Raw genomic sequence first — 17,050 nt, 5'->3', positions numbered from 1 at the left:
CAAAGCATTTTGTCTCTGCATCCTCTGGGTGCCTTCACTTGGGACACCACAGCACTCTACAACATGGAGCCAGAGCTACCCTTGGGCACTCTGGTGCTTCTCGTGGACACGTTGCTACGAGCCTGGCTGCACTTTCTGTAGGCTGCCATCTGGGAGGTACATCAGAGGGCTGTCAGTATCCAGGAGGCCCTGGAGGAGAGCTTCCACCTGGAGGAGCACTAAGAGCCTCCCAGGTCTGCCCCACTGGGGGCTTGTGCCTCATTCCTCCCTCACATCCTTCCACTTACCCCTCCCTAGCCCCCCTTCCTTATGTCAGATAAAATACATGTATTTTTATGAACACAAACTCTCCTTATTTATCAAAACTGGGGGTGGGGAGGAATGAAACTCTGGTGAGATTGGGGAAAGGAGGCGGGAGAGGGGAGAAGAGAGAATGGGAGAGGGGAGGAGGAAACCTGGGAGGAGGGAGGTGGAAGGGGGAGGGAAAGTTCAGGATTGGGAGTCTCACCGGACCAACTTGATCTTCATGCAAACTTGCTCCTGGGTTCTCATGTGGTCTTTGGTGGCCAGTCTGTCAGCTATCCTGCCATAGATGGCCACATTCCTCCATCTAGTGTGGAGATCATGGACCTTGGGGGCATTCCCCCCAAACCTGAATAAGGTCCATGATCTCCACCCTGGACCAGGAAGGCACCCACCTTCTCTGGGCCCTGGCAGGCTCCTGGGAGCTGGCAGACTGCTCCTGGGGAGTGGTGTGGAGGGCTGGCTGCCAGTGGCTTGCTGGCTCATGTTTTGGGGCCACTGGGTCAGGGGCAGTGACTGCTGGCTCTGGGTTGGCAGGCTTGGAGCTGAGTCAACCCCTTTAAGGGCTCCGGGGAGCGGGGAGGGAGAGCAGTGTTCTTGATTGAGGCTGGAGTGGCCACCAGGGCACCCTGGGAAGGCTGGAGGCTCCCTATTTCGATATAAGTGTCTACACAGCACTTATTTTGAAATGGCTATTTCGAATTTGGCATTATTCCTCGTGGAATGAGGTTTACCAAATTCAAGATAAGCCCTCTGCTATTTCAAATTAATTTCCAAATAGTGGTTTGACTGTGTAGATGCTAGTACAGTTATTTTGAAATAACGCCTGTTATTTGAAAATAACTTTGCTGTGTAGACATACCCAGAGAGATAGAAGCTATAGAACTTATAAGCAAGTCATTACATCAAATCATTATGTATCATACTTATAATCTTATAATCAATATCAAAATATGCATTGTTGCTACACTTGCTCCCATTCCCTGCGCACAGAGGCCATCCTGTTGTGTCTGCAGCCAGGTTACGTTCCTAGCATCATACCTATCTGGAGTCACCGACAGCACTGTGGACTTTCTGAGCTGCAATTTTTCTGAAGACCACAAATGAGAACTGCATCCTGAGGTCATGAACCTGATCTTCTCTCGATGGGGTTGACCAGTAGACCTTTTTGCCTCTCCCTATAACACCAAGGCTATGTCTAGACTGGCCACTTTTTCCGGAAAAGCAGGCGCTTTTCCGGAAAAACTTGCTAGCTGTCTACACGGGCCGCTTGAATTTCCGCAAAAGCACTGACAATCTCATGTAAGATTGTCAGTGCTTTTGCAGAAATATTATGCTGCTCCCGTTCAGGCAAAAGTCTTTTTCCAAAAAACTTTTGTGCAAAAGGGCCAGTGTAGACAGCAGAGATTTGTTTTCCGTAAAAAAGCCCCGATCATGAAAATGGCAATTGGGGCTTTTTTGCGGAAAAGCGCGTCTAGATTGGCTACGGATGCTTTTCCACAAAAAGTGCTTTTGTGGAAAAGCATCCTGCCAATCTAGATGCACTTTTCCGAAAATGCTTTTAACAGAAAACTTTTCCGTTAAAAGCATTTCCGGAAAATCATGCCAGTGTAGACGTAGCCTAAATGTCCCTTATTCTTCTCCAGAGTGGGACTCAGCAAGGCCTCACTCAGGGATGCATTCCTGATCCAATGGACGGCCCTCTACACTATGCTTCCCCCCACCATATCACTCATTCCCAGAGTACTCCACAAGATCCGTTCAGAAGGGGCTCAAGTCATTCTGATAGCTCCATCCTGGTCACACCAAACATGGTTTCCATTCCTGCACAGGCTGTTGACTCAATCTCCATGCCCATTACCACGTCCATGTACCCTTCTCTCCCACAATCGTGGGATAATGCTGCATTCTCAGCTGCATGCCCTTCACCTCCATGCATGGTTCCTATCTGGTTTAGGGAACTAGAGGCCTGATACTTTCAACAGGTGAAGGATATTCTCCTGCCCAGTAGGAGACCCTCCACTTGAAAAGCTTACCTGCAAAAATGGACTCATTTCTCACTGGTGTCAAAGAGCGATGAGGGACCCTTGTATATTCCCACTGAATGTCATCCGCAACACACCTCAGTGGTTGGCTTCTCCAATTTTGCTCACCCAGTCACAAAAAGATTCCTTAAGGGTCTCCAGAACATATACCCACCCTGCAGACCTCCACCCCCAACATGGGACTTAAACCTTCTTTTGGACTGTTTGACTGGGCCTCCGTTGGAGCCCCTGGCCACAGTTGCGCTTCCCTTCCTATACATAAAGGCCTGCTTTCTATTGGCCATTACCTCCGTGAGGAGGGTTGGGGAGCTAGGGGCCCTTATGGTGGTTCCCCCCATACTATTTTTGCAAAAGACAGGGTTATGTTAAGTCTCATCCAGTATTCATCCCAAAAGTATGTACGGCATTCCGTGGCAATGAACCCATCATATTACCTACCTTCTTTCCAAAGCCACATGCTTCACAAAGGGATGCCATGATGCACACCCTGGTATTCAATGGGCATTGGCCTTCTTTTTAGATAGAACCAGGCCCTTTCATAAATCTCAGAGACTTTTTATTTCCATTGCCGAGTAATCGTGAGGCACATCTATCTCATCTCAGCAAATCTCAGAGTGGATATTGACATGCATATTCAGATGCCATTCCATGACTAACAGGCCCTTACAGCATCCACTACGGGCACATTCCACTCGAGTTACAACCTCCTTCACAGCCTTCTTGAACAATGTCTCTCTACGTGACATTTATAGAGCTGCAACATGGTCCTCAGACCACACTTTTGTGCAACACTATGCAATCCTACCACAACTAGCATCTGACTCAGCGGTGGCCTCTGCAGTCTTGTTGACCATCACCAAATAACAACTTAAGACTCCCTCCTTGAATACTGCTCTATAGTCACCAATAGTGGAGCATCCACGGGGACATCACTGAAAGAAGAAAGGAGAGTTACTCACTTCATCCAGTTAAGAACTGTTCTTTGAGATGTATGTCCTCCACCTCTCTCCCTTTCTCCCCTCTATATGGAGTCATCGGCTGTGTCTACATTGGCACCCTTTTCCGGAAAAGGGATGCTAATGAGACCAGTCGGAATTGCAAATGCCCCGGGGATTTAAATTTTCCCCGTGGCATTTGCATGAACATGGCTGTCACTTTTTTCTGGCTCGGGGCTTTGCCGGAGAAAAGCGCCAGTGTAGACGGGATCTTTCGGAAAATAAACCCTTTCCCGGAGGATCCCTTATTCCTACTTAAAATCAGGAATAAGGGATCTTCCAGAAAAGGGCTTATGTTCCGCAAGATCCCTGTCTAGACTGAAGCTTTTCTCCAGCAAAGCCCCGAGCTGGAAAAAAGCGGCAGACATGTTCATGCAAATGCCGCGGGGAAAATTTAAATCCCCGGGGCATTTGCAATTCCGACTGGTCTCATTAGCTAGCATCCCTTTTCCGGAAAAGGGTGCCAATGTAGACACAGCCATAGAGTATGTCTACATTGCATTCCTCCTTTGAGAGAAGAATGCAAATGCAGACAAATGAAATTGCAAATGAAGCACAGATTTGAATTTCCCACGCTTCATTTGCATAATGGTGGCCGGTCACTTTTCTGAAATAGCATATTTTGAGGAGAAAAAAAAGGGGTTATTTAAAAAAGAAATCCTTCCTTCAAAATAACCCTTAACCCTCATTTTTTTAGGAGGAAGGGTTATTTCGGAGGAAGGGTTTCTTTTCAAAATAACCCCATTTTTGTTCTCGAAATATGCTATTTTGGAAAAACGGCCGGCCACCATTATGCAAATGAAGCGTAGGAAATTCAAATCTGTGCTTCATTTGCAATTTCATTTGTCTGCATTTGCATTCTTCTCTCAAAGGAGGAATGCAATGTAGACATACCCTTAGTTACTCAGATATAGAGGAGGAACTGAAGGTGAAGGGCCAGGGCCAGGCGCTCAGGAGGCAGCAGCAGGAGACGCCTCTTGTGCATGTGTGGCTTGACAGTGGGGGAAACTGCTTTGCAATGCTCAATTTGCAAAGCATGTCCTGACTGGGTGAGCATCACCTGTGTCAATAGAGTGAAATACCCATTCAGTCCATCCTGGGGTGGCTGAGAGCATTGGAGTGAACCTGGTGCACAGTTCCATGATCTGCCATCACTGCTCATGGCCAAGGCTCTTCTACTCCACCCTTGCCTTTCCCTTCATAGTAGGTTCCCTTGGGCCACTCCACATTCTTCTCCTGGGCAGTAAACTGAAGAACCTTGAATTCTTGGGAATATAAGGGCTTCACAGAGTTAACGTGATATACATTTGGCTTACGGTCAGAATTAGGAAATGATATGAGGTAATTAAGCTCAGGCCCACAACCTAGCCTACTACAATGGAAAAGGACTCAATGCTACCAAATGGCTCCTTCAGCCAAGGCGGTTATAGAAACGGCGATTAAAGACGGGTTAGAAACGGGTGTAATTCGTCCTTCGGAGAGTGCATGGGCTTCTCCAGTGGTCCTGGTTCCCTAAAATGGATGGTGAAATGTGCTTTTGAGTGGATTACCTTAAGCTGAATGCCGAAACTTGCCCAGACAATGATCCAATGCCATGCACAGATGAGCTATTGGAGAAACTGGGGCGTGTCCAGTTTCTCTCCACCCTAGCCTTAACCAAAGGTACTGGCAGATATCTGTGACGGGGTGGACCAGCTCCACACTGTGAAGGCTGAGCCTACTCAGGTCCACCTGGCTGAAGAAGAGCTGCCCCCACAAGCCTGCTGAGCATGCTTAGACTGTAGCCCAGGTATAAAAGCCTGGAGGGAGGCTCAGTCTGGGCTGACTGCCAGAGGGGAAGGGCCTCAGAGAGGATCTCCTGATCAGTACCAGCCAGCCGATCAGAGGGAAGACAGCAGAGACCTGAGAGCCAGTTGGGACGTCTCCCCTGCAATCTACAAGGGAGAAGCAGCCCCCAGGGAAGTAGTGGACCCTGTGAGCACGTGGGACACTATCCCGCCAGATCAGGTAGGAAGTGGCCCAGGGAGGGAGCAGGAGCCACCTCTCCCAGGCTGTGTCCAGACACAGGGTTTTTTTTCGAAAAAAACTTCACCTGCGTCTAGACTGCAGCCGCATTCTTTAGAAATTAAATCGAAAGAACGCGGCTTTTCTTTTGACGGCGGTAAACCTCATTTCATGAGGAAGAATGCCTTTTTTCAAAAGTGCTCTTTCGAAAAAAGGCGTTCTTGAATGCCAACAGGGCTTTTTAGAAAGAGAGCATCCAGACTCACTCGCTGCTTTCTTTAGAAAAAGCGGCTTGCTTTTTCGAAAGTACTGCTTGCAGTCTAGACGCTCTTTTTCGAAAGAGGCTTTTTCGAAAGTATCTTTCGAAAAAGCCTCTATCGAAAGAGGCTTGCAGTCTAGACATAGCCCCACCCTGGGAGCCTTTTCGTGTTTCAGATGAATCCCCCACCAAGAGAGTGGTGAGTCCTCCTGACACTCATGGGAGCCCTGGGCCGGGACCTGGTGGAGTAGGGTGAGCCCAGGTCCCCCTATCAGGGGAGCAGCCCCGACCCGTGACTTGCCATCACAGGCCAGCGGACCCTGCCTTAAAGGGCCAGCTATCACACATGCAGGGCTGTATGAGTTTAATGTTCTCCCTTTCAGGCTGTGCAATGCACATGTAACCTTCCAAGGGCTTGTGGATAATCTACTAGCCATATTTAGGGAAGTTGCTGTGGCCTATGTGGACGATGTGGCTGTATTCTCTGATTCATGGGTAGAACACCTAGAATACCTCCAATCTATTTTCTACTGCATAAGGGAGTCTGGGCTAACAGTTAACTCCAAAAAATGTCAAATTGTCCTAATTAGGGAGACTTACCTTGGACGCCTTGTTTCGATAATACCAGTTTCTTCCGTGGGCCTACCTGGCTCAGCCTCTGCTCCTCGGGGTCTGTCGGCATGGTGCTGGCAGAGTCTCCATTGGATTCAGGTCAAGCACCAGTCCAGGTGGTACAGCCCAATCTCCTAGGCCTGGGCCATCCAGGCCAGTCTTTGGGGCCTGGTAATGATCATGGCAGCTCTGGCCAGTCTTCACAGCCCTGGTGGCCCAACCCAGTCTTCCCTCCTAGGGCAGGCCAGCCGTGCTTTCCTCCTTAGGAGCTTGGGCAGAGCGTCTGGCTTGCTCTGCCGCTGAGCTCCAACTGAGCTCTCAGCCCCTATTCTTATACTTCCCGCCCCACCTTTCTGCTGCCTGTGAGTGGGGCTGGCAGGGGCGGATATAGGGCAGGGCGAACGGGGCGGCCGCCCTGGGCCCTGCGCTTCAGAAAGCCCCGCGCATGCGCCGTGGCAAAGGGGGGGGGGGGGCCACGGAAATATGCTGCCCGGGCCCCGCAAAACCGTCATCTGCCCCTGGGAGCTGGGGTGCTCTGGCATGGCCCACCGGGGGTCTTAGGGACTGTTTCTCTTCTGGGTCAGCGGGAGGCTCATTACAATAATGTTTAGCCATAGCTTAGAGATGTGACAATGGGTAACACAGATCCAAAATGACACACATGCCAGAAGAAGAAACCATGGATGAGTAAGAGGGTGGGATAGCTAACTCTTCAGTATTCATTACTACAGTGGTCCCCAACCTTTAGAGGCTGCCGGGCGCCAGGGGGCGTAGCCGTCCGCCTGCCGGGCGCCAGAGGGCGGGGACACATGCACGCCCGGGGGCGGCCCCCCCCATAGCCGCGTGCTCGGGGGTGGGTCCCCCCGCAAGTGCTGCGCTCCCAGAGCAGGCGCTCCTTCCAAGCGCCACGCGCCAAGGGCCGGCGCCCCCTCCAAATGCCGCGTGCCCGGGGCCGGCTCCCCCCCGAAGCGCCGCGCGCCCAGGGCTGGCGCTCCCCCCCAAGCGCCGCGCGCCCAGGGCTGGCGCTCCCCCCCAAGCGCCACGTGCCCGGGGCCGGCTCCCCCCCAAGCGCCGCGTGCCCAGGGCTGGCGCTCCCCCCCAAGCGCCACGTGTCCGGGGCCGGTGCCCCACCCCAAGCGCCACATGCCCGGGGCGTGAGCGGCCAATTCGCGGCGCTCCCGAGGCCAGCGCTTACCATGCGCCCGGGCCAGCTCCGGCACCACGCATGCACCACATGCCCGGGGCCAGGCCAGCCCCGAGCACTTGGCGGGCGCACACAAATGGCCCCGCGGGCGCTGTGTTGGGGACCACTGCGTTACTAGATTGTTTTTCTTTATTTAAATCATTGCTCTGTGGTGGGGCTGGGGATGAGGGGGTCAGCCTGCAAACTGCCCCGAGAGTGAGGACAATCCCAGTGCCTCTCCATGGCCATTACAGCTGCAGTGGGTGCAGCCAGGGGAGGGATGCATGTTCCCCTGCTAGGAGACAAACAAAGAGACATATACTGACAAACTCTCTGAACTATATAGTAGATAGCTGTCCTTTACCTCACCCCTGGCCCGGTCCCCATCTCTGGCCCCTTGCTGCCCCTTGAGTCATTCTACAGTATAACTGCCCCTCCTATCAGACTTTTTTGCTTTCCATTTTATGAGAAACAATTGAATTTCAAGCCCAACCAAACCCTGACCTCACTTAAAGTTATGATAAGATGACGTTGCACACACTTTCAAGTAGGAATAAGAGATCCTCCAGAAAAGGCTTTATTTTCCGGAGAATCACGTCTAGACTGGTGCTTTTCTCCGGCTTATCTCCAAGCCGGAAAAAAGCGGCAGCCATGTTAATGCAAAGGCCGCGGGGGATATTTAAATCCCCCGCGGATTTACCTATTCCAAAGTCTACATTAGCATCCCTTTTCCGGAAAGGGGTGCCAATGTAGACACAGCCCACATGTGGTGGTTCTAGGTCTTACTGTTTAGGAGGAGTTCCTGAACAGACTCACAGACAGACAGATACACAAACTCTCTCAAATGTATAGCAGATATTGTATGGAATCTGATCTTTGAGAATCAGTAGGCTCAATGTGAATAACCACCAGTGGGACAGCACTTGATTGAGAGTGGATGGGGGCAGGAGGCAAAAGGAAATACCGAGCTACAACAGAAAGCTCAGAAGGCACAGTGAGTTAGTGTATGGAGTACTGGGTTTTCGATCAGTAGAACCGGGCTCTAATCCAGTTTAAGGCCTTGCTTGAAGAGGATTCTTCTTCCTTATCCCTAAGGAGAAGGTCAGCAGATGGGCTGTAGAGTGATTGCCTAGATGTAGCACTCGGGTCCATAATATTTTTCTTTTCACATCTCCCAAGCTGCAGAGAATTCCATTGTAAGTCTCACCTGCTCCGTTGTCTTTCTGCTTACTGCTGGCCACATATCCCTGCAGAGTCTACATGATTTTTCTCTTTGGAAAAACTAATGCAGATGTGGGGAAGGTGCTATTAAAATTTCCGATGGCAGAGAGTGAGATCACAGAGAACAGGAAATATTCATCAAAGGAGGGATCTCTGTTCTTCATTAGATAATTTAATCTAAATCTTTCCCACATGCATGCTAGCACCTCTATGCATGCACATACACACATCCATACAGGCTCCCAGCACAGCCAAACACACGTATTCCATGCAACCACTTTCACCCCTGCATAGCCAAACACAAATGTAACCTCCCACTCCAGGCCCGTACGCTGGGGTGTGTGTGCAAAGGCACCCCCTCCCCACAAGTTACCACTGGGATGGCGCATTGCTCCAGCTTCCCTCCTCTGTGCTCTGGCTGGCAAGGGAAAGGCTGGGGGTGATTGAGGAGTGCTTAGTTCGAACTAGGTAATCTTCATTTTACGAGGATTAAGCCTAGTTCGAACTAGCTAGTTCGAATTAAGGGCTGTGTAGACCCTTAATTCGAATTAGTGGGAGGCTAAGGCTTCCCAGGTTTCCCTGGTGGCCACTCTGGCCAACACCAGGGAAACTCTATTGCCCCCCTCCCGGCCCTGGAGCCCTTAAAGGGCCACGGGCTGGCTACACACGTTGTGCCAGTTGCAAGGCTGCAAGCACCCGTGCCTGCACAGCCTGCACCTGCCACAGGATGAGCCAGCCATCCGAGGGCTCCCAGCCCTCCACTGCTCCCCAGGACCAGCCTGGCGGCTCCCAGGAGCCTGCCCGGGGGCGCAAAAGGCGGGCGCCCGCCAGGTCAAGTGCGGAGATCGTGGACCTCATCGAGGTTTGGGGGGAAGCCTCCAATGTCCACGATCTCTGCACTAGCCACAGGAACGCGGCCGTCTACGGACGCATGGCTGCCAGCCTGGCCGCCAGGGGCCACCAGTGCAGCCAGGAGCAGGTGCGCTGGAAAATTAAGGACTTGCGGCAGTCCTACTCCCGGGCCTGCCAGCCAGGGGCCGACCCGGAGACCTGCCCCCACTTCCATGCCCTGGACCGCATCCTGGGGCCTCATGCCGTCCCTGCCCCCCGGGACGTGATTGACCCCGGGGCAGAGGGACCGCTCCTGGACACAGAGGAGGAGGAAGAGGGCTCTGAGAGCCAGGAGCCTGCTGCCAGCCTGCCCAGGACCCGGGACCCCCGAGGCTTGCCTGCGTCGTCTGAGGCCGGGGAGGCGTCCACCTGTGAGTACCTTCGTGTTCCCCTTATGTGTATGGGGGGCTGGAGCGAGAGGGAGCCCCGGGACCGTGTGCCTGGGCCTTGCCCACCACGGAGCAGCAGCTGGGGATCCTGCAGGGGCCCTGGCCTTGCAGAGGGGAGCTGGGTTTCACACACCTGGGCCCCTGGGGAAATTGACCGCTGGTCTTCTTGCACCACAGCCGCAGCACCTGGGACTGCAGGGCACACCACCCCGCCTGCAGCAGCCGCCCGCGCCCGGGCAAGCAGGACAGCCAGGAACCAGGAAGACTACCAGAGGTGGCACCTCCGGTTCCTGGATCGACAGCTCCGTCTCCAGGACCACTGGGTCCAGGAGGACCTCAGGCTGCGCCGGAGGAGTCTGGAGGACCTGGAGGAGCAGGGCCGTGCCCTGCGAGGCCACCTCCAGAGCCTGCTGGACCGCTTCCCATTTCCTCCTCCCCCTGCTCTCCCTCTTGCTCCCCCTCTTGCTCCCCCTGCTCCCCCCGCTCCCGCTCCTGCTTCCGCTCCTGCTTCCTCCACACCCCCTGTCCCTCCTGCCCCCCCCCACAACCATTTCCCACTGACGCCCCCGGACCCACAGTGTGGTGAGACGGGAGAGGCAGCCGGACTCCCACCCCTGAGCTTTCCTTTCCCTTCCTCCCTTCCCTCCCCTTCCCTTCCAGCTCCCTCGTCCCAGGTTTCCCCCTCCCCTCTCCCATCCTCATTCCTCCCTTCCCGCACCCAGTTATGTTCAATAAACAGACGTTTTTGTTTCAAAAACAGGTGTCTTTATTGTACAGTAGGTAGGGAGGGGAAAGGGAAAGGGGGGTAGGGTGGAAGAAGGCCCCAGTGGGCATGCAGGGAGAGGTCAGTCCTCCTCCACCAGGAAGCTCTCCCGCAGGGCTTCCCGGATCTGGACGGACCCCCGCTGGGCTTCCCGGATGGCGGTGGTGCGGGGCTGACTGTAGTGTCCAGCCATGTGGTCAGCCTCAGCCATCCAGGCTGGCAGGAAAGCCTCCCCCTTCCGCTCACACAAATTGTGGAGCACACAACATGCCGCCACCACGGGAGGGATGTTGTGCTCGGCCAGGTCCAGACGGGTGAGGAGGCATCGAAAGCGGGCTTTCAGTCGCCCGAAGGCCCCCTCCACCACGATGCGTGCCCTGGTCAACCTGGCATTGAAGGCCTGGCGGGAGGGATTGAGGTGCCCCGTGTAGGGCTTCATGAGCCAGGGCTGCAGTGGGTAGGCGGCATCCCCCACCAGGCACACGGGCATGTCCACGTCCCCGACCCTGATGTGGCGGTCGGGGAAGAAGGTCCCGTCCTGCAGCCGCTGGCACACGGAGGAGTTGCGGTACACCCGGGCGTCGTGTGCTTTGCCTGGTGTTCCGGGGCACGGATGGAGATGTGCGTCCCGTCGATGGCCCCCCCGCAGTTGGGGAAGCCGAGGGCGCCGAATCCCTGGATGACGGCGTCCGGGTCGGCGAGGCGGACCATCCTGCGGAGCAGCACCTGGTTGATGGCCTTGACCACCTGCGGAGAGAGACACAGCAAAGCGTCAATCAGTGGGGCGCCCGGGTGGCTGGGAGCGTGCGTGCTCTGGCAGTGCCCCGCGCCCCACTCCCAGAAGCAACCCCCCTGGCGGCGTGTAGTACAGCCGGGACAGCCCGACCCCTCCGGTGCAGGGCGCTTTCGCCTCCTCCTGCCCCCCCTTTGTCCCTGGGGTGGCCCATCCCCTCCTCGCAGCCTCCCTCCCCCCCGGCTCGGTGGCTGACGAGCGCCATACCTGCATGAGCACCGCTCCGACGGTGGATCTCCCCACGCCAAACTGGTTCCCGACGGATCGGTAGCTGTCCGGCGTGGAGAGCTTCCAGAAGGCGATGGCCACCCGCTTCTGGAGGGGGATGGCGGGTCTCATGCGAGTGTCCCTTCTTTGCAGGGCAGGGGCGAGCCACTCGCAGAGCTCCAGGAAGGTGTCCCTCCTCATCCTGAAGTTCTGGGTCCACTGTCGGTCCTCCCAGCGCTCCAGGACGATGCGGTCCCACCAGTCGGTGCTGGTGTCCAGACGCCAGACGTGGTGGGGCACGCTGGTGCCGGGGCGCCGCCGCGGCTTCTCCACAGCCCCCAGGGCGGCCAGGCGGAGAGGCAGGGGGCTGACGTTCACCAGGTGGTGCCAGGCAGCCTCGAGCCATTGCTGGCAGGCTTGCAGCAGCAAGTCCAGAACGTGCACCAGAAGGTGCAGGGCGAGCCGTGGCTCCATGTTGCCACCTGCGGCGGTCCCCCCCGAAGGGAAGCACCGACACAGACGGGCACAGAGACCGACGCTTTGCTGTCCCTCGGCGAGGTTGGCAAGCAAGCAGGAAAAGCTGAGAACCGGCTGTCCAGGGGGGGTCCCTTTAAGCACGAGCCTCAGATAGCCTCAGACAGCAGCCACACAAAGCAACTACTGACCTGATGCCCTGCCAGAACCGGTTTCAGCTGCCCTTAAATGCCCCCCTGCGTCCAATCAGTGTGGATGCGCTAGTTCGAATTAGCAAAACGCTAATTCGAACTAGTTTTTAGTTCTAGACGTGCTAGTTCGAATTAGCTTAGTTCGAATTAACTAATTCGAACTAAGTTAGTTCGAATTAGCGCTGTAGTTTAGACGTACCCCCCCTTCTTCCCCTTGCTTCCCCCTTCCAGCTCCCTCCTCCCAGTTTTCTCCCTCCCCTCTCCTACCCTCTCTCCTGTCCTCTCCCGCCTCCTTTCCCCCGTCTCCCCACAGTTTCATTCCTCCTCCCCAGTTTTGCTCAATAAAGAGAGTTGTTATTTTTGAAAATACGTGTCTTTTATTTGACATCAGGAACGGGGCGCTAGGGAAGGGTATGTGGAAGGACGAGAGGGGGGAATGGGGCACAAGCCCGCAGTGGGGCAGACCGGGGAGACTGTTAGCACTCCTCAGGGTGGACGCTCTCCCGCAGGGCCCCCTGGATCCTGGCAGCCCCTCGATGGTCTTCCCGGATGGCAGCCTGCAGACAGTGCAGCCAGGCTGCTGTCAACATGTCCGCGAGATGCAGCAGAGTCCCCGGGGGCAGGTCTGGTTCCATGTTGCAGAGTGCCGTGGTGTCCGGAGTGAGGTCAGGCAGAGCACGCGGAGACACAAATGCTTTGCTGTCCCTCAGCGAGGTAGACCAGCAAGCCGAGAAACCTGAGAACTGTCTGTCCAAGATGGGGGGTCGGGTCCCTTTAAGCACAGACCTCGGCTAACCTGAGGTAGCAGCCCCACACACTAAGTCTGACCCTGATGCCCTGCTGGCACTGGTTCCAGCCAGCCTTACCTTCGATTCAGGGTCCACTCAGTGTGGATGTGCTATTTCGAATTAGAAAAATGCCAATTCGAGTTAGTTTTTGTGTCTAGATGTGTTATTTCGAATTACCTTAATTCGCATTAACTAATTGAATTAAGTTAATTCGAAATAACGCTGTAGTGTAGACATACCCTGAGGGAGATGGAAACCCTGACGCTGTGTAGGAACACTGGAAGAATTGGAACGGCAGAAAAGAAAAGGTTCGTCATGATGACTAGCAGCAACTAACTTCCCCATCATCAGCTAGAAGCTGTGATTAGTGGTCTTCTAAATAGAGCAAAGAAAAGAAGGAATTTTGTGTGTCAAAACCAAAAGTTTAATTTTGTTTCACAAATCACAACAACAACAGACTCTCGATGCACTTTTTGCCCATAGAAAGATGCTCATGTTTTTTTTCACATGTGTAAAGCCAAGAGACATAATCTTTAATTTCAAGCATAAACTGTAACAACTATTTCTTTTCACGTGTTAATAGGAATGATAACAGAATTTGTTTGGTATGTCACGAAAAAGGTTAATTTTGAGTTATGTCTCAAAGGAAGAGAAACTTCTAAGATACCAAATGGTTACTGAACATTTTGCAATATTTATTTTCTTTGGTTTTGATTTCATATTCAACAAACATTTAAATTCAAGCACCTTGTCAATTTTCCCTTGCTGTAGGATTCTTTCTTCCATAATATTTTAAATATGTCTAAGATATTTGTTAGTAACCTGTGGGTGCCACACATCCGAACAAGTGCCCATGACCTCAATATTGACCTTAAACCCCACAGCCGGTGAGGGGCCAAGGTCAAGTGAGTAACTCTTTGTTCCCATCAAACCAAGTAAAAGAAATAAAAGATTGTTAAGTAGCAGGTCTGAAGCACCGGAAGGACGGATTATCAGATGAAAATCCATGTAATTCCTGTCAAGCATTTCAAAATCTGGACCTCATTAGGATGGGGAAAAGAACCAGTGACCATTCAATGAGAAGTTTGACACGCTATCATTGAATCAGAAGTTAGGTTACCAAAAAATTGTGACCTAGTGCAGGGGACTGGAGTGCAGGGCTTTGGGATGTGACCTGGGTAGGAGGGGATTGTGATCTGGGGCAGGAGATTGGGAGGGGGGATGGATGCAAAGGGGGACAGGGAGTTTGGGTATGTTGAGAGGAAGGGGCAGAGCGTTCGGGCAGGAAAGGGCTGTGGTGCCAGAAGCAGGCTGTGGCCAAGAGACTAGCCTGCCTACCTGGCCACTGTTCCATGAATAACTGAGCCAGGAGCAGGGGGGGGGGGGGGGGGGGGGGGGGGGGGGGGGGGGGGGGGGGGGAGGTTATTATTAGCTGCATGATATTCCAACAAGCAGTTTGCATTGGCTAGTTTCTGCCAGAAACTGGCAAATGGGAATATGCTGAGGGCGGGGAGGCTCCTAAAACATCCCCCCTCCCCTCCGTGTTTCTGCCTGGTTCGCGTGGCTAACTGGGGAGCCTGGCTGGGGCTCCCTGCTGCCTCCGTGGGCCAGACCCAGTGCACAGGCCGTATTTTGCCCAGGACTGTCTTAGCAGAAACACTGGTCACCATCTATTTTCTATGCTTCTTAGCGGGGCCTGCTCTTAAACCCCACAGCTTTGTGCTCAGAACGTTGGGACTCTGGCTACAGACAGGGGCCCAGTTGAGAATGAGTAACCCTCTGCTCCCATCAAAGCCAGTAAGAGAAATAAAAGCTTGTTAAGTAGCAGCTTTGAAGCACCGGAAGGACGGATTATCAGCTGAACAGACATTTCATTCCTGTCAAGTATTTCAAAATCTGGAACCTATTAGCATGGGGGAAGGAACCAGAGAACATTCAATGAAGAGCTTTACACGCTACTTAGAACATCAAACCAGAACGTAGGTCACCAAAAAAATTATAAAGAAATCACACCCAAGACTCATGACAAAATGAGGTAGCAGTTTATTTAAATCCGTTTCCTGGAATGGAACCTCACTGGTTATTTACAGAGATATTTTATAGTCTGGAGGGGGTAGAGAAGAATTTGCATGGAGTTTTGCATTTCTGAGAGAACTACCCACATGAGAGCCTGGCCCTGGCAGTAGAGCGGTATCATTTTCAATAGAATTCAAATGGCACTTTGTTATTTCAAGTCTGCACATTCTGAGCTGGATGTTGTCCGAACACACGGATATTGGACAATCATTACTTGAGACCAAACATTTCTCTGCCCACCCTGAAGGCTGGGGATGCATTAGGGGCACCTCCAAGAGTAATAAGCGTCATGGAGACATAAACCCAAATTCTACTCAAGTTTTGTGATGTTCCCTTTAGGTAAGAAACATGGAAATTCGCCCCCACGAGTCAGCAGTGAGAGAAAATCATCCCCATCTGCCTCAGGAGCGCGGGAAAGGCTGAAGCAGGAGGAGAGGGGAAGATGCTCTGAGTCAAATCAAAACGGAGTGTTGGGAAGCGCCTGTTGCAGCCCCAGCCCCCACCCGTCCCTAGGCCGAGGAGGCACCAATCTCTGAGGTGGGCTGGGAAAGGCTCCGGGAATTACCTTCTGTACAGACTCATCCTCTCTCCAGCGCCTGCGGGGACAGCGGCTGCCTGAGGTTCTTGACAGAGGCTCCAACAAATTCCTGCAGTCTAGGCATAGCCTGAGGGAGCCCAGGACAGCCAAACCCTGCAACACAGCCAAAGTTCAGCAGCTCCAGCAACTCAGGGGACATTCCCTGTCAGATCTCGGGCACAATTTACAATCCCACTACAGCTCAGCTAACAGGCAAACATAGAAGCCGGTGTCCTCACAGAGCTGGGAGTCATGGGATATGTCTTTACTTCATTCCTCTTTTGAGAAAGGAATGCAAATGTAGACACCCAAAATTGCCATGTAGTGGGGATTTAAATATCCCGTGCAACATTTGCATAATCGCGTCCGGCTGCTATTTTGAAATACCTTATTTAGAAATTAAAAAATGCTGTTTAGACGCTGTTATTTCGAGAGAAAACCCTTCTTTCGAAATAACCCTTACTCCTTAAGAGTTATTTTGAAAGAAGAGTTTTCTCTCCAAATAACCGCTTCTAAACAGAGGAACTAAAGTATTTTAAAATAGCTTCTGGATGCGATTATGCAAATGAAGCATGGGATATTTAAATCTGTAGGGTAAAAATTTCTAAGGCAGGCTATGATATTCTGTTAAGAACTCTTATTCTAAATTTCCAGTCTGAAGCTGACACCCAAACATGGTATCCCTCGTAAAATGAGGTATACAGGATCTTTTGAAAAACGCTTTCTTTTTCGAAAGATCTCCCGCTAGACTGCTGCTTTTTTCAAAGCTCCGTGTTGAAAAAAAGCGGCAGCCATTTTTATGCTAATGAAGTGTCTGATATTTAAATTATGTTTAAATAGCAATTTCATTAGCAATTTCAAAGTGTCTAATCTGCATCCCTTTTTCGAAAAAGGGATGCAGTGTAGACCCAGCCTATGTAATCTTTAGATTATTGCTCTTATTTTGCCGCAATATTAGCATCTATCTAGGGGGTCTGGAATCTCCCCCCCCCCATCACTTTGATCTGCCCATTGAGCATCCTATATAATTAGTTGTAACCCAGGGTATGTCTACACTACAGCGCTAATTCGAACTAACGCATCCAGACTAAAAAACTAGTTCGAATTAGCGTTTTGCTAATTTGAACTAGCATGTCCACACAGAGTGGACCCTGAACCGGGGTTAAGGATGGCCGGAAGCAGTGCCAGCAGGGCATCAGATGAGGACTTAGAGCGTGGAGCTGCTGTCTCAGGCTAGCCGAGGGCTGTGTTTAAAGGGACCTGACTCCCACCCTGGACA

General features: G+C 52.6%; 1 protein-coding gene across 1 annotated transcript in view; it reads left to right on the top strand.

Moving 5' to 3' along the window:
* Positions 1 to 15,745, top strand: part of CBFB (core-binding factor subunit beta) — a 153,324-nt gene extending 137,579 nt beyond the window's left edge. The window contains exon 7 of the mRNA XM_089781427.1: positions 15,534 to 15,745. Within this exon, the coding sequence (XP_089637553.1) occupies positions 15,534 to 15,730 (197 nt within the window). The 3' untranslated portion in view covers positions 15,731 to 15,745. The remainder of the gene's footprint in view (positions 1 to 15,533) is intronic.
* Positions 15,746 to 17,050: the final 1,305 nt, after the last annotated feature.

The sequence above is a fragment of the Pelodiscus sinensis genome, chromosome 12, assembly GCF_052426305.1.
Source record: "Pelodiscus sinensis isolate ZL-2025 chromosome 12, ASM5242630v1, whole genome shotgun sequence".
Classification (NCBI taxonomy): Eukaryota; Metazoa; Chordata; order Testudines; family Trionychidae; genus Pelodiscus; species Pelodiscus sinensis.
The sequence above is the reverse complement of the archived record's forward strand: the minus strand, read 5'-3'. Positions and strand labels throughout refer to the sequence as shown.